The sequence below is a fragment of the Penicillium chermesinum genome, assembly GCF_028974085.1.
Source record: "Penicillium chermesinum strain IBT 19713 chromosome Unknown utg000004l:1.0-3345178.0:1.0-3348027.0, whole genome shotgun sequence".
In the NCBI taxonomy this organism is placed as follows: Eukaryota; Fungi; Ascomycota; class Eurotiomycetes; order Eurotiales; family Aspergillaceae; genus Penicillium; species Penicillium chermesinum.
Window position 1 is genome coordinate 2173241 of NW_026695314.1, and position 23667 is coordinate 2196907.

A 23667-nucleotide genomic window follows, 5' to 3' on the forward strand; every position below is an offset into this window, starting at 1 on the left:
CCTAATATATCCTGACCCCCTGGGTGACCTACTGGATGACCAAATAGAAATGAGCGAATCCAGCAAACCCCTAGGTCCAGCCAGGGCTTGACTTATACGTCAATCAAGTGCCTGTAGCGACTAGTAAATGATCAGAGGAACAAACTACAGTTACGCGGTGAACAAATTACATATCACAACGGTGTAATCATTCATCATCAGATATGGACAATAAAAACCAGACTAGGATGCCATCCAGACAACCTTGAAACGCCTTAGATATTGCCCGACTCATCCCAATGCCAAACCACTCTATGCATTCGCTGTCAATACAGCGTGGACGACCCCGTAGAACCATAGAAACAAATACGCCGGTCACGTCCAGTCGCATCGGGATGACGGTACATTTGAGGCACCTGGTAATGCTAGACATTCATACAAAAGAAAATAACACAAGAACGCCGCGGAACGAGAGGAACGCCACGCTGAAAAGAAATCCAGGGTATGAATCCCCGTCAACTCCACCATTCGTAAAAAGGGAAAAAGAAAGGAAGAAAAGAAGCAACATAGGAAAGAAAGTCGTGTACGACTACGGTCCAAAGGCGGAGGATTGTTATCTGCCTTGGCCGGGGCACAGGACAATAAGAACAAGAGGTCGTGATCAGAAGACATGGCATGACAAGATGGAGCGACAAGAAAGCACGCCTAGGCAGCACCAGGGGACTCATATGACAAAGGAAATCAAACATAAAACGCGCAGAACACCCTGCATATGCACAAGAGGGGAATTGGGGGAAATAAATTACACGTCGATCATTTCGGCGTCTTCAGCCAGGATTTCATCGGCGGGGCCCCAGTTGCCTTCAAAGACTGTAGCCCCAGCACGACGACGATGATTGACGAACTGGACTCCATAGGTAGCCAAGAGCTGGTCAGCAGTAGGTCGGTCACGAGGATCAGGAGAGATCATCCAGCGGACAATCTTGTCCAAGGCCTGGGAGTGGAGGGAATCCACCATGAAGCTGGGAGGGTCGACAAGCTCGCCACTGCGTGCAGGAGGGTGTGCTTTACGACTCTCCTGTCTGGCGTTGAAGTCGTCACCGAAGGAGTCACCAGCCAGATCGGAGGAGCAGAGAATCTCGAAAGACGGCTCGTCAGAGACTGGGTTACCAGACGCATCGCGGTAGCAGCTTGTTGCAGAGCTCCAGGTCAAACTGGGAACATCACTCATGTCCCCATTCCGGAGCTTCTGCCAAGACGCACCGTTGTCGGGAAGCTCCACGTTGCCTGCGATTTCAAAGATGATCAATCCCAGGGAGAAGATGTCGGCTGGTTTGTCGAAACGACCCATAAGGATCTCCGGGCCGATGTATTCGCGATCACCTTCCCCTTCGATACCATCCTCGGCAGGCCAGCGGGTAGCCATGCCGAAATCGCCAATCTTCAAAACGCCCTCGAAGGTCACCAAGACATTGGCAGGCTTCAGATCCAAATGGATGAAACCTTGGTCATGAATTTGCTTAAGACCCAGGGCCAACTCTAGCAGGATCTTCCAGATACGGAAATCATCAAGCCGAGCCTTGAGACCGGCCTGAGCTAAGAAGACATCCAAGCTGCCCTCCTCGCAGTACTCTGTTTGGATGTACAAGTGGCCATTGTTCTCCCAGCTATCCATGAAAGAGACGACATGGTCTGAATGCACCAAGGTCTTTAGCACATCAACTTCTCGAATGCGACGCTCCCGGTCTTTGAGTCCCAAGTATGGCTGCTTGCTCTTCTTGACTGCGTATACTTGGTGCGCCAAAGCTTGTGACTTGGGCTCTTGCGATGGGAGAGAGAAGATGGATGGCGTGGAGGTACCATGAGGCTGAGATACTTTGTAGACCTGGGAGAACTCTCCAGTTCCAACAAGCTCGACCTTCTCAAAGCGGGCCGTGATACACGGGTCGACATCAGGTGTGTGGAAGCCACTCAACTGGAGGCTTGGGCGCTTGCTGGAGACGAAGGAATCCCGTGGTCCAGTTGGGGTCGCAGGAAGGTTGCTTCCATTTTCGGCTGGAAGCGACTGCTGGTCATGTGGAACAGAAATGGACAGACCACTAGGATCAGGGGGAAAGTACTGGTCGCGAGGAGTGTGAGGAGAAGCTTGCAGGAACCGCTCACGGAGAGGAGTAGAGAAGGCAGAGCCCTTACTGTCCGACAGTCGTTCCAGGGACGGATTTTGAGCAGAAGAAGCCGGAAAGGCGCGAGAAGGAATGAAAGGCTGTTTGGTAGGAGTAGGAGGAAAGTCGGAGTCGGCTAAAGGCTGGCTGTCGTGGCGGGATGAGGGTGATTGAGACTGAAAGTCATCACCATCAACACTCACAAAGCTTCCCCGGCGCGATGGCTCGGGGCGGTTAAATGAATTGCCAAAGATGCCCATGCCTCGAGCAAAAGGGCCAGCCTTTGGACGCACAGTTGATGTGGGAGGGTTGAAAGGGGACTGAGGGAAGGTCTCAGGTTCATGGAAAGGACGCGACTTGTTGAAGGAATCATTCGTGAATATGTTCACAGGGCGCTTGCATGGAGTGTCGGGCATGTTCTTATTAAAACCAGCTGGCTCCTCTGCATTGCGATTTTTCTTTGAAATCAAACCCGTGGACATGAAAGCCGCAGGAAGTGGCTTCACAAGCTTGTAATTCTCTGGGGTAGCGAATGACTCTCCAGTTTGATTGGTTTCTTCACGGGTGGCACGTCGAATAATGCTTGGGCGTGTAGCACCAGCTGGGAGGGACTTGGAGAAGTTGAAGATTGGTCGAGGGCGCTCAGCCTTGTGTACAGGCTCATGAGTAGGCGAATCATCCAGACTAGATCCCGAGGAGGATTGGGTGATGGTACGAGAGAGGGGGTGAGCAGCAGGTCGAAGTGAAGGTTGAGCAGGAGGTATGACAGAGGCAGTGGCAGTCGTGTTGGTAGTTGTAGCAGCGGGCGAGTTGGTGTTGTTGGGAGTGGGAGAGAAGGTGGGAGTATTGGAGAAGAGAGGGCTTGATGGAGCCGGTCGAGGGGTGAAAAGGTTGTCCTCACCACTCTGGAAGAGACTGCTATCAAAGGACAAGCGAGGGCGGACTGCCAATGGGGTTCCTGGAGGCGTCTCACTCTCGCCTGCAACCTTGGGGCGGCCAAATAAGGGACGGTCACTTTGGCGCTGCTGCAAGGTGGACCGACGGAGAGAGGAGGAGCGCTTGGGAATAGTTGCGAATGGACTGAAAGGGTTGATAGGAGGAGCATTCACAGGTGAGTCTGTTGCGGTTGGACTCGTGGGTTCGCTCCCCCCTCATTGTCAAAGATATTGAAGTCTGTCATGGGAGCTTGGACACTACGGCGCTTGCAGACGGGCTCCCCCGCGATGCCTGATCGAGATTCATAATCCCGTCGCTTCGCTTGAGGGGGCTCACAGTCGCGAAAGTGCCGAAAGTGCCACTGCGCCGCTTTTCGATGCGTGACAGCGTGGATCGGGGGGCGAGGTTCTCGCCTAGAGGGGCCGTGGGACTGTTGTTACCACAGGGGCTGGTAGGCGTGGTGCTCTCAGTTGGACCCGCCAAATCATCCAGAGTTAGCGCATTCTCTTCGCCAGTGGCCATCACCGTGGGGTGAGCGGGGGTCGCGTTGCCGCCGTCTGTTGACACGGCCAAGACGCGTTTGGCGGGGCTACGCGGCGACGTGCGTCGTCGCATGGCCGGTCGCGTGATTTTCGCGCTCGGAGGATAAGGGACTGCTAGAGGAGACTGTTGGTTTGGAGACGGAAAGAGCACAAAGTTGTTTTGCGATCGCCTCGAGGGCGACAGCGGAGAGGAAACGTATGGGGTGGTGGTTTTGGAGGGAGACTGAGGGCGGGAGTGAAAGAAAAAGTTGGAGCTCTTGGACGGCGAACGCGACAACGAGCGCCGGAGTTGTCGAATGGCAGAGCTTGCATCGACGTGGTGAATGCCCGAGTGAGTTGAGAGGTGCAGAGTGCCGCCCGAGTCCCGGTGCGGCGAGAAGGTCGCAACCATAGGGAATGTTGATTGCTCTCTAGAATGAGAGCAAGATTTGGTCAAATTGCACGAAGATCTTTTGCTTTGGAGATTCGCAACCTCTGTTTTCTTTCTCTTTCCCGTTACTGTCCCAACACGCAATACTTGAAGTCGACCAGATCAGAAGAATACTTCAACGCCCCCCACAACGCTTTCTAGGTGCGATGGGAGGGACAAAAAGCACGAAGGAGTTGGAAGGGTGAGTCAGGACACCAGAAGGACCTTGTAACTCCGGCACGTACGCCTTGAGCCGCTGGAATGCTGGAGAGGCGCAGTGTAGTGGCGTGGTAACCGCTGAGAGGAAAACGACGGGAAAATGACAACAACCAAATCAGCAGGCAAAGCAGTTCAACCACTCATTGCGAGAAATTAGGTAGCCTTCCACTTTTCCCTCCAGAGTGTCAACAGCCAAAAATAACAACCGTGGATGAGTTTACGATTTAGACAAGACGCGCGGGAATGTTTCAGGTTGAGTCCACGGACATCCGTGCAGATGATGTCCTCGAGGGAAAACAGGGCCAGACGTTTGTCGATGGATTCTTTCTCCCCAGTGTCTAAGGGAAGAACGGCAAGCGTAAGGGGTAGATCCCCCTCGTTTTGGGCAGCGAAGCGATCCAGAGGCCTGGTGGGCGGGGCGCAATGGTGAGGAATGGAGGGAGATCGAGATCGGAGACAGCGAAGGGGAATTAGGAATTATTAGGGCCGAGCAATACTGGTAAGACTGCGATAGATCGGAATGTGGAAGAGGATTTGAAGATAAAAACGAAGAGGCTGAGAAAGGCAACTGTCAACGCGCCCGTCGCGTTGTTGATCCCCCCGAAGCCTAATCGGGTTTAGTGGCGGGGGAGACGCGTCGTGACATAAACAAATGGTTTCCTTTTTCTTTTTCTGTTTTCTCCTATTTACTCGTTAGAGATAAAGATAAGAGCGGTTCCAGTAACTATACTGTAGGTTCTCGAGTCAAGGTTACTAGTTACTAGCATGCCGCACACTTATCAAGCCATCTTCACTAGTAGGCATTTATCTACTCTCGACTCTAGGGGATAAGCAGTAATAAACAAACCAAGTCCATTTAGGTTCATAATCCATAAACTTCCGGCTTTCCAAGGTTCGCTCCGGGGCGAATAGGAAGAGGAATAAGCTGGATGCGAGCACTGGCCTCCTGGTCCTCCAGCCCAAAATGGGACCCAAAATGGGATCCTCAGAGGGACCCCTGCACCGACGCCACCGGATCCAATTAGTCAATCTCCCGGTGGCAAATGTCTACAAGACAGTCATTATTTACGCTGTAAACAAACACATTTGATCCAGGCCAAAGATAAGAAATCCACCAATTCGAACCGAAGCAGAAAAAATAAACAAAAAAGAAAAGAAAAGAAAAGAAAAAAGGAAGGAACCGTCTATGCCGGAAAGGCGGCCACGCGAATCTCCTTACTTTGTCCCCCATGATCTCTCAACACCGCTCATCTGATCCATCGCCTGATTCTTGCTCATATGCGCGTGGAAGGCCTAGGCCTCCATTGGGAGAGAGTGGAGAGGAGTGACTTCATTCTTCCCAAGAGGCTGAACTGGAAATCCGGACAATTCTGGCGATTCCAGCACCTGGTAGAAGATCAGAGGCGTGAGAGAACGCTAGGCAGCAATCTGAGACCTGATGACGAGTGGCGATACTGCTCTGCTTATTTGGTGGGGGGGGGCTGGAGGGGGCTGTCATCGCGGCCCCAGGGGGATCCACTGGAAAGTCCCGCGAAATCGAATACATCATTCTCCAGCTACCAATAATCCATGCACAGGAAAGGAGAATCCTTCATCAAGATGTCGAACTCTACCACGATAACAGAAATACACAGGAAATAGCTAAATCAATATGCAAATGCAATGCGCAAAATATGCAAAACCAAAATAAACAAAAAATAGAACTTCACGGGAAGGCCAGTCCCAATCAACTAATTCCCTCTAACGTACCAGAGACGGACTCAAGGGAATTCCTGAGTTAAAATCCCCATCTCCTGACACATGCCTTCGATGACCCTCTCTGCAGTGGCACTCTCCAGCCGCCCTCGCGGCGCGAAAAGGCCAAAGTCTAGCCGGTCCTTCCGAACCGCCGCCTCTATATCAATCGTAGGCTGTACCGGAATTAGCAGTCAGAACCAGCACTGCAAAATAAATAAGAAGTTCAACTCACCAAGAAAACGTCCCCGATGCCCGCTTGGGCCGGCTCATGCGCCTGCGGGACGGGCTCAAGCGCGCTCACATTACGGACCAAGTTTGAGTTGGTTCCTGTGAGATCGACAGACTGAACCGGTCTGAGCCCGGCCCCTGTCGCGCCAGGACCACCGCTTGAATCTTCGGTTGTGGGAAGCCGCAGGAAATTGACACAGGTGCTGATGCGCACACCCGTCCATTCAGCAATTTCTGTTAGAGACACACTCGCGTGCTCGACTGCGCTGATGAGGCCGATGTCATGCTGGATGCCTCGAGCCGCTGTGGTTAGCGACTCATGGTCGTCGCTGAGCTTGTTGTCCAGACGCAGCGGGACGATGTTGACTGTTGGGACGAGGGCGTCCGCATCTTCCGCGACTTGTGCTCGGTTGGCCAGGTAGAGGCCGACGACCAGAGGTTCTGACTCAGTTTCCCCCAGAATGCGGGCGTGAAGCCGAGCATAGACCGCGAGGAAGATCGATTGGATGCTGAGGCCATGCCGTTTGGCGGCTATCTCGACGCGAGACATCTTTGAAACCAGGCCTGGCCGATAGAATTGCTGGATTGGGCCAATTCTATTCGCTTGATTTGTTCCGGCTGGCTGGATTGTCAATCCGCCTAGATAAGACTCCCAGAATTGGCGCCGAGTACTCATGGGGGACGCAATGTTCTGGAGAGCCACAAGACGCGAGATGTCATTAGTGGGCTCGGCGTTGAACTCTGATCCGGACTCGATGCTGTCGTAGAGCTGAGCAAGCCTGTCCAATATCTGGGGAAGGCTGACGGCATCATAGAGCGCGTGGTGGATTTTCAAGGCAAGGCCGTCCCTTCCGGGGTTTCGCAAGCGTGTAGAGCCACTGGGACCTTTCCAAATTCCTGCTTGATGTCTACGCCCCTAATCATCTGGTCGGCGTCTTGATGCCACTGGATAAGGGGTTGCACAGCGCGCAATACAACTTGTATATATGGCAAGTGAGCCTGGTTGGTGGGAAGGAAGGCCGTTCGAAGAACAGGAGTCTGTTTGACGAGAAAAGACCATGCATCAGTTAGAATGTCTGGACTTAGCTGCTTGACCGCTTTGTAGTAAAACGTCGGATAGAAGACTTCGGGGTTTAGAGCGTTCATCGCCAGGAAGTATGACTGTCCGGCCGTGGTAGCAATGACGTTTTGGGCTTGATAGGGTTCAATCCCATATGATCGCAGCAGAGAGTCCGTCTCAATACCCTGCAAAGAGTCCTCAAGCGCCTTGGACATATCTGCCTGGGAGACCTCGGCGCGCGCGCGATTTGCCAGTACTGCCATTTTGGCAACTGTGCCGGCTTTCAGCATGTCGCTGACAGTAAGGGTGACAGATTGTTTCTTCAAGAGCGCAACGACCTTGATAGCGCTGATACTGTCAAGACCAAGCTGAAAAATCGTGTCATCCTTTTCGATCGTCTCGTCAGGAACACCCGACGCGACAGCAAGAACACTGCGAATCGCTGATTCAGTAGGAGACCACTCGCTGGGACTGTGCTTTTCGGACGGCGGGGTCGGTTCTACTCCATTTGTTCTTTCATGCGAGACTGAATATCCGCAAATATCCAAAGAATCTGCAAGGAAGTCGACCGTTTGGTGATTCGGTTCATCCATCACGGAGGTTAGGATGTGTGCCATTTGTTCCAAGAGCTCCAAAGTACCGCTTTCTCCAAGCAGACTCCCCTGACATGCAACTCGTCCTATAAGGTCCTTACCGACGACTTCAACTTCGGCGCAGACAGGGTATTCAACACCTGACACACCATCCCCAGTAGCCCTGTATAGTGGTTGACTAGGCTCATCGGCCTCGGCTGGTCGCTTCTGATATATAAACAAAGTATCAAATAGCGGACCAGATCTGGTGTCGGGTCTTGCTCGTCGGAGAGGGAAATGCTGATGCTCTGAAATCTCCAGAAGGCGGTCTTGGAGGTATTTGACCAAGTCAACACGGGTTCCATGTAAGATCGCTCGCATCGCGATAGTGTTCATAGTTGGGAACATCATGTTCTCAGAGTCAGCGACATTACGGCCTGAAAGAACAAGGCCAAATACAACATCCAACTGCCGAACACGCGTAGCTAGCAAAAGTGACCAACAGCTGACCAGCAGTGCTTGCATGGTGACACCCATTTTTTTACAGAAACCTTCAGCTTTCTCCAGGGATGTTGAGAATCGTTTCTCTGCACGGTGGACAACCTCTGAGCCCTCCTCATAGTCACCTCCGCTTGGGAAGACCGCTGGCTTACATCCCGAAAGAGCTGCTCTCCAGAACTTAAGGGAACGCTCCCCTGATGAGGAAAGGACTTGCTCCAGAATAGGATCAGAGCTGGGGCGGGTGCAGTTCTCACCGGAGTAGGACTTGAGCACATCCTCGTGGAGAAGATTGATTGACCATCCATCATACAATGCATGAGAGATTGACAATATCAGGTAGCGAGAATCTCCATCCACGACGAAAGTAAGGGAAAAGAGTGGATGAGACGAGTTGTGAGTAATAGCATCCGCCCGCTTCTCTTCGATAAAAGACTGCAGAGAGGCCCCATTTGGGACGACAATCTTAGACTCAAAGGTATTTTCGTCATGAATGACTTGCGCGTAAGAGACAGGTATTTCAGGATCCCAAACCTCAACAAAGGATGTTCGAAGAATCGGATGAGCTTTCACGGCAGATTTCCACGCAGCTTGAAGCCTAGCGAGATCAACATGACTCTCAATCTGAAGAATCTCATGATTGTAGTAATGTTTGAACGCGGAAGCATTCATCTCAGCCACCATGGCTTCTTGAATCGGAGTGGCTGGGAGAACTCGGACGGCGCCTTCGGGCAAAAGGCTTTCTTTCTCGAGGAATCTTGTCAAGGACTGTTCCATGGAACTTAGCAAGGGGGATGTACTATTGCTATAGTCCCCCTCCTCAGTATATAGCTGGCTGCTCATGGCTTTTACAGTTCGATTGCGCATGATAGTGCTGACTGGAAGCTTGATGCCTGACTTGCTAAGGCGAGACGAAAGCTTGATGGCATCGATGCTATCGAGTCCAACTTCGAAAATAGATGTTGATTCAGTGACTGAGCCGGTATCCACCCCAGCAAGCGTTGCGATCGCATCGCGTATTTTGGAAGCTAGTGCGCTCCACTGGAACTCTGTGTCAGGTTGAGAAGATGTCGAGGTATCCTTCATTTCATCATTTGCCCCTGGATCAGCATGATCTACTCCGTTGAGATATGGTAACCCCTGATCAGGATTTTGGGCAAAATCGTTCAAAATCTGTTCAAAATGCGAGAGGAGTCCTTGGGCAGATTCCATAGACATGATATCTGCCTTTGTGGCCAACACAGCTCTCATATTGTTGTCACCATTCCTCGTGATCTCAAAAGCCAACGGGTAATCATGCTCAGCGTCAGAGCTCACCCAAGTCCAAAGATTACCAAGCGATGCCTTCTTATCACTGACGTCTCTTTGGAACACAAACAGAGTTTCAAAAAGAGGTTCATCCGAGCTTTTGCCAAGCCATTTCACGATATCACGGAGTGCAGTGTGTTGGAACGGAATCGTGGATACATGGTACTCGTGGCATCGCTGAGCGACTTCCTTCCAAGAATAATTGCCGTGCAGTTGCACATTGCTTGGGATAGTGTTGAATAGAGGCCCAATAACATCTGATGCCCGTGGAACATCAATAGTCCGGCCTGAAGCAACAATCCCAACAGGAGGCACAAAGTGGAAGTGACGATGCAGTGCGAGCAACCAACAAGCATGCAAAACTGCTTGTTCTGTAACCTTGAGGGTATTCCTCAGGAAGTCGAGACTTTTAGTGGACTTGATTTGAATTTCTTTCTCGAACGGAACTCTGCGTGTCTTTTCTCTTGGTAGCGGTCGGATAGATAGATTAGCGAGATGGGATTTCCAGAATGACTCCGCGGCGGGATTTTTGCAAAGAGGACCCTTGTGCAACACATCGAGGAACTGTGGCGCTTGCGAGCCAGTATCATGCTGAAGATAAGATTGTGTAACAAGATCAAGGAGGAGCGCCAAACTGTTTCCATCGTAGAGAGCGTGGAAGATATTCAGGCACATGATAGTTGTCTCAGGGGACCTGACAACCGTAACCTGCCAAAGAGGACCTGACAGACCGCCCAGTCCAGATATCCATGCATCAGTTCCTTTTTGTGTCAAGCTTTGAACCCGTTCCGAGGAAGAAGTCTCAATCTGAGACCAAGGGAGGTCGTCGGACTTCATGATGACTTGAGCATAACCGTCTGGCGTTGGCAGGAATCGAGCCCGCAGCATCTGAACCTCGCTTTGTACGTGGGCCCATGATGACTTCAGACGCTCCAAGTCAATGGTTGATCGTAGCTCGAATTTGAATGATGAGCAGTACATTGGGGTTTCGACCGAGAGGAAATGATAAATGATACCTTCTTGGAGTGGCGTACAAGGGGCGATACCGGCAATCTCAGAATCTTCTGAGCCAAGAGTCTCTAGGAGAGAATGGAAGTGCTTGTGGGAAAAAGCTTGAATGTCTTGTTGCGCGTTTCTGTAAAGATTGTCCATAGACAGGGGGGGCATCGGTGGATTCTTGTAAAGCCAATGACATGCTCGCAACGGTCGGATCTGGTATTTATTAGATGAATTGCCATTTTTCTATTGAAGAAATGAAGTGGGGAAAATCAATTTACGTTTCATGATCAGAGAAGGCTGTGCCTGTGGGAATCCTGCCTCCCTCAAGGCTCTGGAGAACGAGATGACGGAGATAGAATCGAGGCCCAATTCATATATACTCGACCACGACGAGATATTTGATTTTGGCAGACCAGTGAAGCTTTCAAGGGCAGCAATGATTTCGTTTTCGCGCACATTTTCTGCAGTCTCTCTGACAGTCAGTAAAGCTAGCTGTTGGATATCTTCGAGGGAAAGGCCATGATAAAGGCCTTTCAAGACTTTCATATCAGCCTTGTTATTCGGTGACAAGGGGAAGCGAGTCAGCAGAATGATGTGAGTTGGCACCATGTATCCAGGAAGATGGGTTTGGCAAGCGACCTTAACAGTTGAAAGCAAGGTGCGGTTTTCACCCGAGAAAAGGATCTCGACAGGACGAGATTTCTTGTCCACGTCGACCTTGGTGAAAAAAGACACAAGTTGATCTTTAGACTGTTTTGGATGCCTGAGGACTAGGGTCGCTACCTCATTAACCTCGGAAGTTGCTTGCTTGATGACCTCGTTGATCTCCCCGATCTCAAGCCGTTGCCCTCTGAGCTTGACTTGATCGTCGATTCGACCAAGGAATTGGAAGGTTTCATCATGCAAGATTCTCACTAGATCGCCGGTACGGTAAATGCGGTCTTTGTAGTCAGGTAGCTCTTGGAAACGCTCCCTAGTAAGTTCAGCGCGGTTCAAGTACCCCTTGCCGACAAGTGGACCGGAGACGCAAAGTTCTCCTACACCACCACGTAAGACTGGCGTGGAAGTTCCAGGACGGAAAACGTACGAGCCCACGTTGAGAAACTGGGGCCCGATGTTCGAAGGCTTGTCATTAGCGCGCATCCGTGGCAGCATGGTGCATCCGATCGTGACCTCTGTTGGCCCGTATCCATTGTATATGACTCCATGTTTGCCCCAAGCGTCGAGGATTTCCTGTTTAAGTGCTTCTCCGCCAGTTATAAAAACTCCTCGGCATAAAGAGGGGACCTCGTCAGGGTGTACCAGCCTTGCGAGACTTGGAGTCAAATCGATGTGAGTAATCTGGAGTCTTTGGATCGTGCCGGGTAAGTCCTCGAAGAGGAGATCGCGAGGACATGAAGTTACACATATACCAACGCTCCAGCTCCAGTATTGCTCAAGAACACTGACATCAAAATGGAAAGAGGCGAACTGGAGCCACCGCGAGTCGTCGTCCCAGTGAGGTTCGAAGAGCCGTTGGAAAGCAAGCATGGCTTGGACAGCATTGTCATGGGTGATCTCGCAGCCCTTAGGGGTGCCTGTTGTTCCAGAAGTATACAGACAATAGCATGTGTCGTTGGGTTGAATGTTGCGAGTCAATGAAGGTTGGGAAGATGGAAAACCTTCAAATACTCCAGGCTCATCAAGTGTAAGAACGTCGACACCGGAAAGACCATCCAATTCCGTCTTTCTTGTTTGATCGCAAAGGATGATCTTCGAATTTGAATCTTCCAAGATGAATTGTTTTCGAGAGATAGGAGCAGACGGATCGATCGCGAGATATGCACATCCAGCTTTCAGGATACCAAGGATTGCGAGAGATGCCTCAGGACATTTGTCAAAACTGATGGCGACCATGCCCCCAGGAGTCACGCCTTTGCTTTGCAAGTAGTGTGCAATCCTGTTCCCATCTTCATTGAATTCACGGTAAGACCATGTCTGTTTCTGGAGCGAGTCTGAATCGATGCTGGAAACAAACTCGAAGGCTATCTTGTCTGGGATTTCCCTGGCCTTTTCTTCAACAAACTGGTGAAGAAATGATACACTTGTAGGCAGTGTTTTCTCCTTTGCTGGTGTGATGGAAAGCAAATGATTTCCCAAAAACATGTAATCATTCGAGTCGGAGTCGGGCTCGAAAACAGTGTTTTCTAGAAGCCTGCTGTATTGATTCAGAATAGTCATCGCTTGCTCCGCCGGGACAAGATCGCTCCTATGGCTGATCCTGATCTCCAGGTTGGTCGCATGTGGAATTAATTCAATCGAGACGGGATACTGCGAATGGAGGTATGATTAGCTCGAGAGGTTAGATATCAGTTTCAATCACGGGCCTTACATCAATCCTGGTTTCTTCGTCCACCACCTTCCACGTATCAATGCCCCTGGAGCTAGATGCAAACTTCTGATAAACAAACAGTGTATCAAAAAGAGGCTCATCACTTCCCAACCACCGCTGAATTTGTGCCAACGGGGCGAATTGATTCTTGGTCAAGACAGCATTGGTCTTCAAAGTTCGGCTTAAAAGTTCACGGTTCGTGCCCTCAATGCTATGTGGAGATGGTACAGTCACCAAGCAAGGGAATACTGCAGTCTGGGCTTCGGTTGATAAATTGCGACCTGAGAGAACAGTGCCAAAAGTGACTTTGTGTTCACCTGTGTAAGCGCTGAGGAGTCGAGCCCATGCTGCTTGCCCGGCTGCTTGCAACGTAACTCCGATATGTTGACAGGAAGCTTCAAGTTCCTTCAGAGGCTTCGAAAAGAGAACAGAGTTACTCAACAAAGTTCGCTCCTTGGTATGAGTCGGATGGAGATCTGGGAACTTGGATGGTTGGATTTCTGAAGTCATGCGTTGCCAGAATTGCTGGCCAGATTGGCTTTGTTTCTGGCTTTCGATCAAGATTGGCCCGAGAGTGGCATCGATGGAAGCAGGCTCGGCTAATGTCTCTCCCTTGTAGACGGCGATAGAATCCGAGAAAATCGACTCTAGAGACTGAGCATCATAGAGTGCATGGAGTGCGGAAAAAATGACTGTAGTAACGCCTGTGGAGGATTTCTTGACGGTAATTTCCCAGGGAGGTTGATGTAGGTTTTCAAGTGCCCTTCGTTCAGGATGATCCATCTCGTGGGACTCCGAGTCAAGTTGTTCATGCCATGGAAGCTCAGTCGAGGGCTGGTAAGTGATCATAGCAAATGGGTATTGCTGATCTGAAAGCTGCACAAATCCCGTTCGCAGCATCTGATGGCGAGTCGCCACTTTCATCCAGGCTTGTCTGAGTAGGGTGCTGTCCAATGGTGCAGAGGGATTTAACGACATTCGGTTGAAATATGCGTTCCCGTTTGAATGGGTGAACAGCGCGAGCATTCCGTTTTGCACGGGTGTACAGGGTCGCAGCGACTGAACATTTTCTTGAGTAATACCGAGATTGTCGCAGACAGACTGAAGATGACGCTTCTCAAAGCCTACAAAGTCAAAAGTGTCCTCATAGATCCCGTTTGCCTGGGTCTCTAGAAGCGCGGCAATCTTTTCGACAGATGCCGCCTGAATGTCGGTTAGCGGGGAAAGTTCTTAAGAATAGGGATAACACATACCTCCAGAATGTCACCGGTGGAGACTTTATAGCCTAATCCACGCAGCTTTCCTGCGAGCTGAACAGCATTGATGCTGTCAAGGCCAAGCTGAAATATAGTCGTATCCAAAGAGACAGACTCTGCGTTACACCCTGATAATCCGCAAAGGATTTCACGCAGCACTTCCTCTTGGTGAGACCAAGCAAGGGTATTCACAGGCGATGTCTTAATCGCATTTTCACGAAGTGGGATTTTCTCAAAAAGTAATGGAGAGTCAGTGCCACTTGATCCGGCTTTATAAGCCTGCGCATATGGATATTCAATTGTGTGGTCAACGAGCCTCAAGAACTTCTGTCCCAAAGATTCGACAAGTTGATGGTTCAGTTGGGAAGTCTTGTAGTGAAGGTAAATAGAAACTCTATCTTTGGTGGCATCAGGGACAACCTCGCAGACAAGGGGAAAGCCCATGTATCCCTCATCTTCGAGAAGTTCCCAATATTGCGCGTCGAGCTGCGCAGCATTTGACTGGAAGACCACCAGAGTATCAAAAAGCTGGGAATTGCTATTTAGGACGTGTCTTTGAATCCGACGCAAGGGGCTCAGTTGATGAGGCAAGATCTCGTTGTTGTGCATCTGAGATAGCTTCATGATATCTGTATTCGTGGAGGTTGGAGAGAATTTTATTCGCATTGGCAAGGTGTTAAAGCAAGGCCCCACAATAGTATCCACGCCTTCTAGTGGAATGGTTCGGCAGCTGAACACATTACCGAAGCAAATGTCGTTTGAACCAGAGGCTAAAGCTAGAAGTCTGGCCCATGCCGCGTGAAACACGTTCAGTGGCGCCGAAGAAGCATCTTTGCACTTTTTCTTCAACAGGGATAGTGACTTGGGCAACTGCAGGTGTACTTGGGATGAGGCGACTTGACTGTTTGGAGCATCTCCCGCATCAATAGACAGTCGCAATGGAGATATACCAGACAGATATCGGCTCCAAAAGTCATCCGACTCCTCAGAATCATTAGAGACCATATAGTCAATGAATCGATGAAAAGGAACAGTATCAGGGAGACTGTGACCGGACAGGGAAAGTTGGAGTTCCTGCAGCAGTTGACCTATTCCTTCACCATCGTACAAAGCGTGATGGATCGATAGTAAAAGATGACTATCGTGGGTATCCGTGTCAACGAAATGGGTCAGGGCGTATGGAAGAGTACCGTCGGTCGGGGATTTCTTCTCAAATGCCGCTTTTGTTTCCTTAATATCCATCATGACCCTCTCGGTGGAAGTCCCGACTCCGGTCCAGGGCAAAGAGACCTGGTTGAGAACAACCTGGGCGAAAACAAAGCGCTTATCATTTGTTGGCTGGAAGCAGGTTCTGAGGATCTCGTGCCTTTCAGTCATCTGATTCCAGGAACTTTTGAGTACCCTAATGTCCTTGTTCACGCGAAAGAGAAGGTGATTGTAGTAAGCCAGGCCTGCCTCGGCATCAACTGCCAACATCGCCTCTTGTAATGGAGTGCATGGATGTACGCCCTCTACGGAGGTATCATGCGTGTTGAATGCTTGTCTTATCTCTTGCAAAAAGCTCTCTTCGAATGAGAATGCTCGGCATGGCTCTTTATTGGATGAAAGAGAATGAACATTCACTTGGGCGGAAATGACGGTAGACAGTTGAGATAAGGAACTCTGTTGCAGAATTGTAGAAACTGGAACTCTTCCAAGCCCTGACTCCTGTAATTTCCGCGAGAAAGAGATTGCCGACAGTGAATCTAAGCCCAGTCTGAAGAATGAGGTGTCTCGACCGATGTGCCGGTGGTCCACCCCAGTCACCACCGATAAAGCCTTTGACATCAATACCTCCTCTTGGCTAAAGTTTTCGGAAGCGACATCAGCCTGCGGGTGGTATGAGAATAGTTCAAGCCTTTCCGGGCTCATTTTCTGAAAGTCATCCCGGATTTTGGTGTAGTCAAACTTGTAACGGGCCGTCATAGGTATCTCAGCCACCGGCAGCAGAAAGGATGGTATAGAAGCTGACGGAAGCTTCTGGGCAAGCTCTTCGAAAATGGATTGTGTGTAGTGAGCAAGGCTCTCGTCAGATACTTCATCTACTTGCAATTTTGACGATGGTACCCATACAGCAGCCAGCTGCTGTTCATCCGAGGAAGAGCTGCCCAATACAACACTTCTAGCATCCTGTACTACCTCAGATGAGATAAGAGCGCGATCAAGGTCTTCAAACACAAGGAAGTGACTATGCCTTCCAGCTTGGTCATGCCTGGGAATCAACGTTACAGTTCCATCTGGCAAAAGGCGACCATAGTCTCCACTTTTGTAGAGCCACCCAAATGCTGGGTGATCAACGAAGCGCCTAATTCCACCATCCTCGGCACGTGATAACATATTCCCCTTCGAAAGATTAGCTTCTCTGGGTGTAGAACAAAGAAACATAATTTGTAAGGAATACTTACGATCTGATCTCCGCCAAAATATAGCTCCCCAACGGCGCCGTGGAGAAGTAGGCGAACATCTTCCCCAGGAGCCGCAACGAGCACTGATGTATTCTTGAGAGGTGGTCCGATATTTTCAGTGGTTGTAGTGGTATTAACGTGAGGATGGACAGTAGATACGCCGCCAACGCCGAACGACTCGAACCCTAGGTACACACGTTAACATACTAATCATTACCAAGTGTTCGAACTTTATTACCTTGAGAGAGCCCTCGTCCGGCCCAATCTCTGTGTACCTTTGCGCTTATGGGCTCTCCAGAAACGAACAAAAACCGGACACTGGGAACATCGTCTGGAGTCAAACGTGAAGCAAGGGTTGGGGTTATATGAAGGTGTGTGATGCCCAATCTGTTGACGACCGAAGAAATATTACTTGCTAAGCGCGCATCAGGAGCCAGACATAAAGTCATGCCCACATGCCAAGTTAAAAATGGTTCAATAACAGAGGCTACATGCAATTAGTAAATGTACCTCTGCCCAATCAAAGAACCCAACTTACCTGCTGAAGGAGGAGGTGCAGATTGGAGGAGCTTCGAATCTGGGCTCATGGGATACGAGGCAGTAATTGCGTTGATGTGGCTCTGAATACTATGATGAGAAAAACAAGAATGCTTCGTAACACCGTTATCCAAAGATGCAGTTCCCGCGCAAACAATGTGGAAAGTGTCGTGAACAGTAAGAAGGTTGTCATCAGGGTAACGACTTGATGAATCTGGGGGAGATATCTTTGACACGGAGCTCAACAACTCTGAATCACTTTGTGTCAATTCATCCGCAACGAGAAATCGTGGGCTCATGGCCGCTAAAATGGCGTTGATTGTCTGGGATGGAGCATTGGCTGCCAAAGGTAGAACACCGGTACCGATCTTAGCCAGCGCCAGCATAGAAACACAGGAATCTATTGATCTATTCGGGAAAATTGCAATGAGGTCGTTCTTCGTCACACCTTTGGAAGCCAGATGATGTGCAAAATGGTTCGCTCGTGAATTTAATTGGCCATAGCTGAGCGTCTGGATTGAGTCGGCGCCGCAAATATTGCCCCCTGGAAGTAGAGCCTCCACAGCCGTTCGATCGGGGTCCACGGACGCAATGGCCTCCACTCCTGTTGCCAAGCTTGATCTGTTGACACAGGTTTCAGGCCGTGGATTTGAAACAGATAGGACTGAGGACGGAAGGAAAGAGCCAATCTCATGGATGGAGAGCATCGGTGAATCAATGAGGATCGTAGCAACGAGGTCAATCTGCTCCAAGAGAAGGTTTGCCTGTGCGGCAGGCAAAAGGGAGCTCTGGTACGTTGCTTTGGCGTGGACTTTTCCTCCCCGAGGCTCGAATTCCAGCAAGAGAGCGAGTTCCAGGAACTCACCATTGGCAACCTCCCTGAACAAAGAATTTTGCTCTTCGTCCCAGATACTCTCCTGCCATACCACGGCCGTGTCAAAAAGTTGTTGTCGAAAATCGATACCGGATGCCTTTTTGATGTCTTGGAGGGGCAAAATTCCATGTTCTAAGGACTTCCGGTTTGAATTCTGAATGGCTAAGAGAAGATCTGAGGCGGATTGCATCTTATTGAGATTCATTCGTGTGGGAAGAGTTCGGATACAGGGTCCAATGATTGACTCTATGCCTTTCACCGGGAGCGTTCGTCCTGAAAAGACAGTGCCGAAAGAGACGTCGTTAGATCCGAGATAAGTCGAGAGAACGTAGCAGAAGGCAGCTTGTAGAATTGTTTGCCGACCAACTTGGAGGCTCTGAGAGAGCTCGTTCAATTTCAAAATCGAAAGGTCGAGTTCACGAATTGCTTCTTTTGCACTGGGGGCGATGTCTGTCCTGCCATGGAAATTCGGGAAGGGCGCAGCAGATAGTCCTTGTAATGAATCACGCCAGAAAAGCGAAGAATCCTTAGCGGAATCACTGAGCTTATAGTCAATCAGAAACTTCGTTACCGCATCATACGAAGGCTTGGGAGCAATATCCTGTTTTAGTAAAACACGATAGAGATCCTTTAGGATCAACTGCCATGACCAACCATCATATAACGCATGATGGATATGAATAAGAAGTTGCACGCCTTCATTTGATTCCTTGATTTGAGCACGTAGTGGATGTAAAAGGTCATTATCATCCATAAGATCAAGCTCATAATTGAAGGTACTGCATCTCTGAATCGACTCCTCATTGAGGGACTTCCAGACAAAGCGAGCGAATGAGTGATCCTTCAGACCAATTTCGACGAAACCAGAGCAGAGCAATGGATTTCTATTCGCAACCATGATCAAGGCGCTCTTTAAAGCATCAGAGCTGATTGTTGGTTGAAATTCCACTTCGATCCAATTACAGTATGCTTTGCCGTCGCGAACAGTCTCTAGGATCATTGCTTGCTGGATATGACTGCAAGGCTCGATGTCAGCAACCTGTGAACTCAAACCAAGTGAGTCTATCCTTGCCGAGCCAGCATCGGATACTAGTTGATATATTCTGCGAAGGCCAGCTTGAGAATCCTCGGTCGGGCCCATTGCCTCTAGATCCTTGGAAGTCCGCCACAGCCCGCTAATACAGTCCGCATCTAGCACCTGTGCTACATCCAGACGGATTCCTGCATCTAGCAGATGTGAGGCAAGTCGGATAGCGGCCAATGAGTCCAATCCAGAAGAGACCAAACTTTCATCTGGCGATAACTGTCTGCCGAGGATATCGGCCACACAAGATGAGATTGTCTCTTCCAGTTCATCCCGACACTGGTTCCCTTCTCTTGATGGACTGGAAGCAGGACGGTTGGCAAAATCTGCTTCAAGGGCCTTGCGATCGATTTTGCCGGACGGAAGCTGGGGAAACCGGTCGACCAAGATGAACTCGCCGGGGATCATGAACCGCGGCAGCCACTGGCGGCATATATCACGCAGCTCGCGGTCCGTTGTTGCTTTGTCATTAACAAGGACATAAGATGCCAGGTTCCCCCCGCTCACGATAGCGACAGCACTGCGGACCTCTGGGGCTCTGCAGATGGCATGCTCTATTTCGCCTAACTCTATCCGTTGACCACGAAGCTTCACTTGACCACTGGAGATGCGACCAAAACATTCGATCTCCCCCGATGGTAGCATGCGCGCTTTGTCGCCAGTCCGGTAGAGTCGGCCATATTGCGCACTTTGGATGAACGCTTTGGCATTCTCTTCAGGTCGGTTGATGTATCCATCTGCCAACTGAGGACCACCCACAACAAGCTCGCCGATTTCACCCAGAGCAAGCGGTTTAAGTTCGTGGGGTACTGATTTGTCTTCGGGGGCCAGCGACATGATAAATGCGGAAACGGTCTGAAAAGGGCGACCGATCAAGTTCACGGCTGACGAGGAAGAGAAGTGAGTCGCTGCGGTGCAATGAATTGCAGCTTCAGTTGGCCCGTACATGCCGTGGAGGATGCCGGCAGATGTCTCCGACTCTCCAAACTCCTCGACAACATGCTTGGTGAGCATCTCACCAATTGTAAGCAGCACTTTCAGGCTGGGCGCTGCGGCTCGGGTGCGCAGCAACTCGCCAGCCACGGTGGGAGTAAGCTCGGCCGCATCAACTTGCATTTTGGTCATGACATGCGAAATATCGAGCAGCATTTGTTCACGGTCTGAGCCAATGAGAGTTGCTCCTCGCATGAAGGGGAAAAAAACCTCGAAGACGGACACATCAAATGTAGGTGAGGCGAATTGGAGGAATCGATCAAATTGAGGGATCAAGTCATTGTGTGCCAGTAATGATTGGGTCGCTGCCAAGTGGGAAATGCCAACACCCTTTGGCCGGCCGGTCGATCCAGATGTGTACATGATGTACGCTAGATTAGAGGAAGGGATATTCCTCGCTGTGGCCATTATATCTCTGTCTCCAGCCTCGAGTCCGTCTGTCTTGATTATAGTTGCGCTAGCGCCCAGCGGCATGCGCGATGCTAGGGCATTCTGTGTCACGACGACCGTGGCAGACACATCCTGGAGAATAAACTCTATCCGCTCCGTCGGGGCATCAATATTCAAGGGGCAAAAAGCAGCTCCGGCTTTGAGGATAGCAAGCCATGTAATGTACAAATCCAGCGACTGAGGCAATAATACTGGGACCACCATCTGCTGAGATTCAGTATGATGTGCGGCAGAGGCCTGGATGATTTGTCCGGCCAGAACTGATGATAATCGATCCAAAGAGTCATAGGAAAGACAATGAATATTTCCATCGGCTGCCAAGAATTCAATGGCATTGTTTGAGTGATGAAGGCCACTAAGAGCCAGCTCATGGAGAAGAGAAGGGCCGGGAAGAGTGCGAGGAGATGGATTTGAGATAGAAAGGGCCGGGAGGTCACGGATAGACACCTCTATCTGCTTGTTCGAAGCTTCGTGCTGCATGCTGCAATTGAGCTTGTCACCAAGACTATGCAACGAAGCTGCATCCATGTCTGTTTTGGAGACTAGTACACTCGTCCGAGCGGAGAGGTCTATAGTCCACGTGAGACAGGAAGAGGCCTCAACCCCCGGTATTGAGGAATTGCCAACAACGACAGCGGTATGCTTCGCGAGGTTGGGGCCTACATCCAGGCTCGCGCGATTAACGGAATGGGTCTGCAAATCTACTTCGACAGGGACTCCGTTCAGTAGAAAGGCCGGAGATTCCTCGGAGGTAATGGATTGCAAAAAGGCAGCCCATGATAGGGCGAAGAGGTCCGGCGAAGGGTCCTCGATATCCACCCATGGCAGATTCGTGCGCCGGGCGCGGTCGTCTAACCGGACAGGTAACGGTGTTAGACGATGCATACTGCTTAAACAGGTTGCAGGCAATCGAACATGGTCAAAAGCCACTTATAGAGCTGCTTTTTACGTGCAACGTGAGTGGCTGTTCGGGCCCGATAGTCGCATGCAGGCAGTAGCCGCCTTGGGACCCAGTTGCTGCTGTGCTCGCGGCAGAAAGAGGCCCGTGGACTCGTGAAGGGGGTTTGGAGGCGAGTTAAACAGCGTGAATTCCAAATGCAAGGAGAGGGGTTGGCCTGTGATTTCCAACTGCGAGGGAAACGTGGTGTGGCGAGGAAATTCCAATTTCTTTCTGAAGAAGACCGTTTCCTGTTTTGGAGCTCGAGATGATCTGACGAGGGGCGCGAATGACCGAGATGAGCGCGCAAAAAAATTAGAAAGAAAGAAAGAAGAATTGTCAAGTAAAATCGACCTGAGATGACTAGGTCTTCTAAGCTCGAAAGTATAGCGCCGAGAAATGGCTTCTATGTAACCGATCTTTCCTCTAAAAAAAAAAAACCATGAATAGAAACGGTTCTAGCGGGTGGTTTATTAGGGCCTGAGGGGGAAATACCCCGAGGCCGAGTTACGGAGCTGGTCTTTCCTAAATTTCAACGCGCGGAGTCATTGTAAAAAAAAGTGGACAGGTACTATAGGTACTTCGTTGGGTCCCTTGATGGATTTCCCGTGGTCCAGATACATCTCCATAGCGCATCGACAACCCGCGGATCTACGAACATGAGAATTACCAAAGCTGGCCGCGTTGGAATAGACGATGCAGCAAGTGACCAGTTCCCGCGGGATCAGAATGACGTACAACTGGTATGATGCGATGCCAAGCCGCGGACCTTCATTACCAGAGGATAGACGATGGTAGAGACACAAAGACCCCTAAGAGCTCGTTCCGAATGTGATTTGGGGTAACGGCTTTGCCACTAAGAAACGGTCGACAGGAGAGTTCTGATTATTCTTCTGGAATTTCTTGGCCTATAGTAAGTGCAGGTGCTGCCCAAACGTGGTTGCCTTTTTGGTTTCGCAACCCCACGTTTCAGGAAACATACACGACGGGAAGAAGGAAAACCAAGAAAAAAAATAAAGCAAGAAAAAGCAAACTAAGACGAACCGAGCGCGGGCCATTTGTTATTGCAACCCCACCTTCCTTTGCCGCAATCCGTGCCCCTCATGTATTGCATGGGTATTACTGCCTCGAAACAGCATTCTGGATATTCATGTGCACGTTGTACTTTCTGGAAGGCGTACTGAACATATCGCTGCTATCGCTTGAGAGCATCTTCGGAGGGTACGCCCTTTACGCCGTCCATGCTAAATCCATGCTAACGCCATACGCTGACGAGTCGCGACTCCCACCCGCGGCGCGTCTACCGCAGATCCCAACGAACCGCGGCAACTGCGAACTTTCCTGCAAAGCCAACTTCCTAAACCAGGACTCCCAAAATTGGGTAATGATCGCCTTCGGAGACGTGATCTCATTGCTTTCTTTCCGATTCCTGGGGCCTGCGGAGATGACCCATGTGCAGGCACTTTCTACGACGCAGGAGAGTGGAGTCGCGATCGAAGTCCACAGACATCATACGAGACCGTTGGGCCCTGTCATTTTAGTCCTGTCAGTTCTATCTGCTCCTTCAGCGCCCTGGGCTTCATAGCATCCATCGAGCTGGAGGAAGGAGAACTGCCGTAAGTGGAGACTGATTGATAAAATGAAACCTTAGAAATAAGAAATAATACGCCCAGATGATCCTGCACCTCGTATCCACTGGGTTTTTATCTGATCCGCTCCTTCTCGTCTCGGAAATACCGTATTGTGTCATTTAACGATATTTTCTTTTTTGATTTTCTTTTCTTTTCTTTTCTTTTTTCCCTTTGATTCTTGCTTTTTCTGACGTCGTGTGGATCCGTTGAATAAAAACCTAGTGTAACTGGGAATTGGATGTCGACTTCGTGCTTCTTCCCCTTCGCTTCGATCCGACGGTGGGCTGAGGAGAAATCTCCGGTGGACCTGACGCGCGATCTTTCGTGCCATAAAGGAAGCAAGTACAAAACCTGGTCATCCCTCGGTTCGTGGCTCTCTGCACCAGCATTAGCTTCATTCCTTGGTTCGGGCCTTATTTTTTCTGCTCAGGACCTTGGGGC

General features: G+C 50.2%; 3 protein-coding genes across 3 annotated transcripts; 1 reads left to right on the forward strand and 2 right to left on the reverse strand.

Annotated features, from left to right (window-relative positions):
• Positions 1–781: 781 nt before the first annotated feature.
• Positions 782–4010, reverse strand: N7468_005700 (tyrosine protein kinase SWE1; the record flags this gene model as incomplete). The annotated part of the gene is made up of 2 exons (XM_058474996.1): positions 782–3284; positions 3352–4010. The coding sequence occupies 2 exons, from the start codon at positions 4008–4010 to the stop codon at positions 782–784; spliced, it is 3162 nt and encodes a 1053-aa protein (XP_058330736.1).
• Positions 4011–6007: 1997 nt separating this feature from the next.
• N7468_005701 (uncharacterized protein) lies at positions 6008–21543 on the reverse strand (the record flags this gene model as incomplete). The annotated part of the gene is made up of 10 exons (XM_058474997.1): positions 6008–6157; positions 6217–7128; positions 7188–10785; positions 10844–10862; positions 10928–12959; positions 13021–14223; positions 14274–16658; positions 16721–16905; positions 16959–17207; positions 17259–21543. 10 exons carry the CDS (start codon positions 21541–21543, stop codon positions 6008–6010), a joined length of 15018 nt encoding a protein of 5005 aa, XP_058330737.1.
• A 1202-nt stretch (positions 21544–22745) lies between these two features.
• Positions 22746–23180, forward strand: N7468_005702 (uncharacterized protein; the record flags this gene model as incomplete). The annotated part of the gene is made up of 1 exon (XM_058474998.1): positions 22746–23180. One exon carries the CDS (start codon positions 22746–22748, stop codon positions 23178–23180), a length of 435 nt encoding a protein of 144 aa, XP_058330738.1.
• Between the last annotated feature and the right edge of the window lie 487 nt (positions 23181–23667).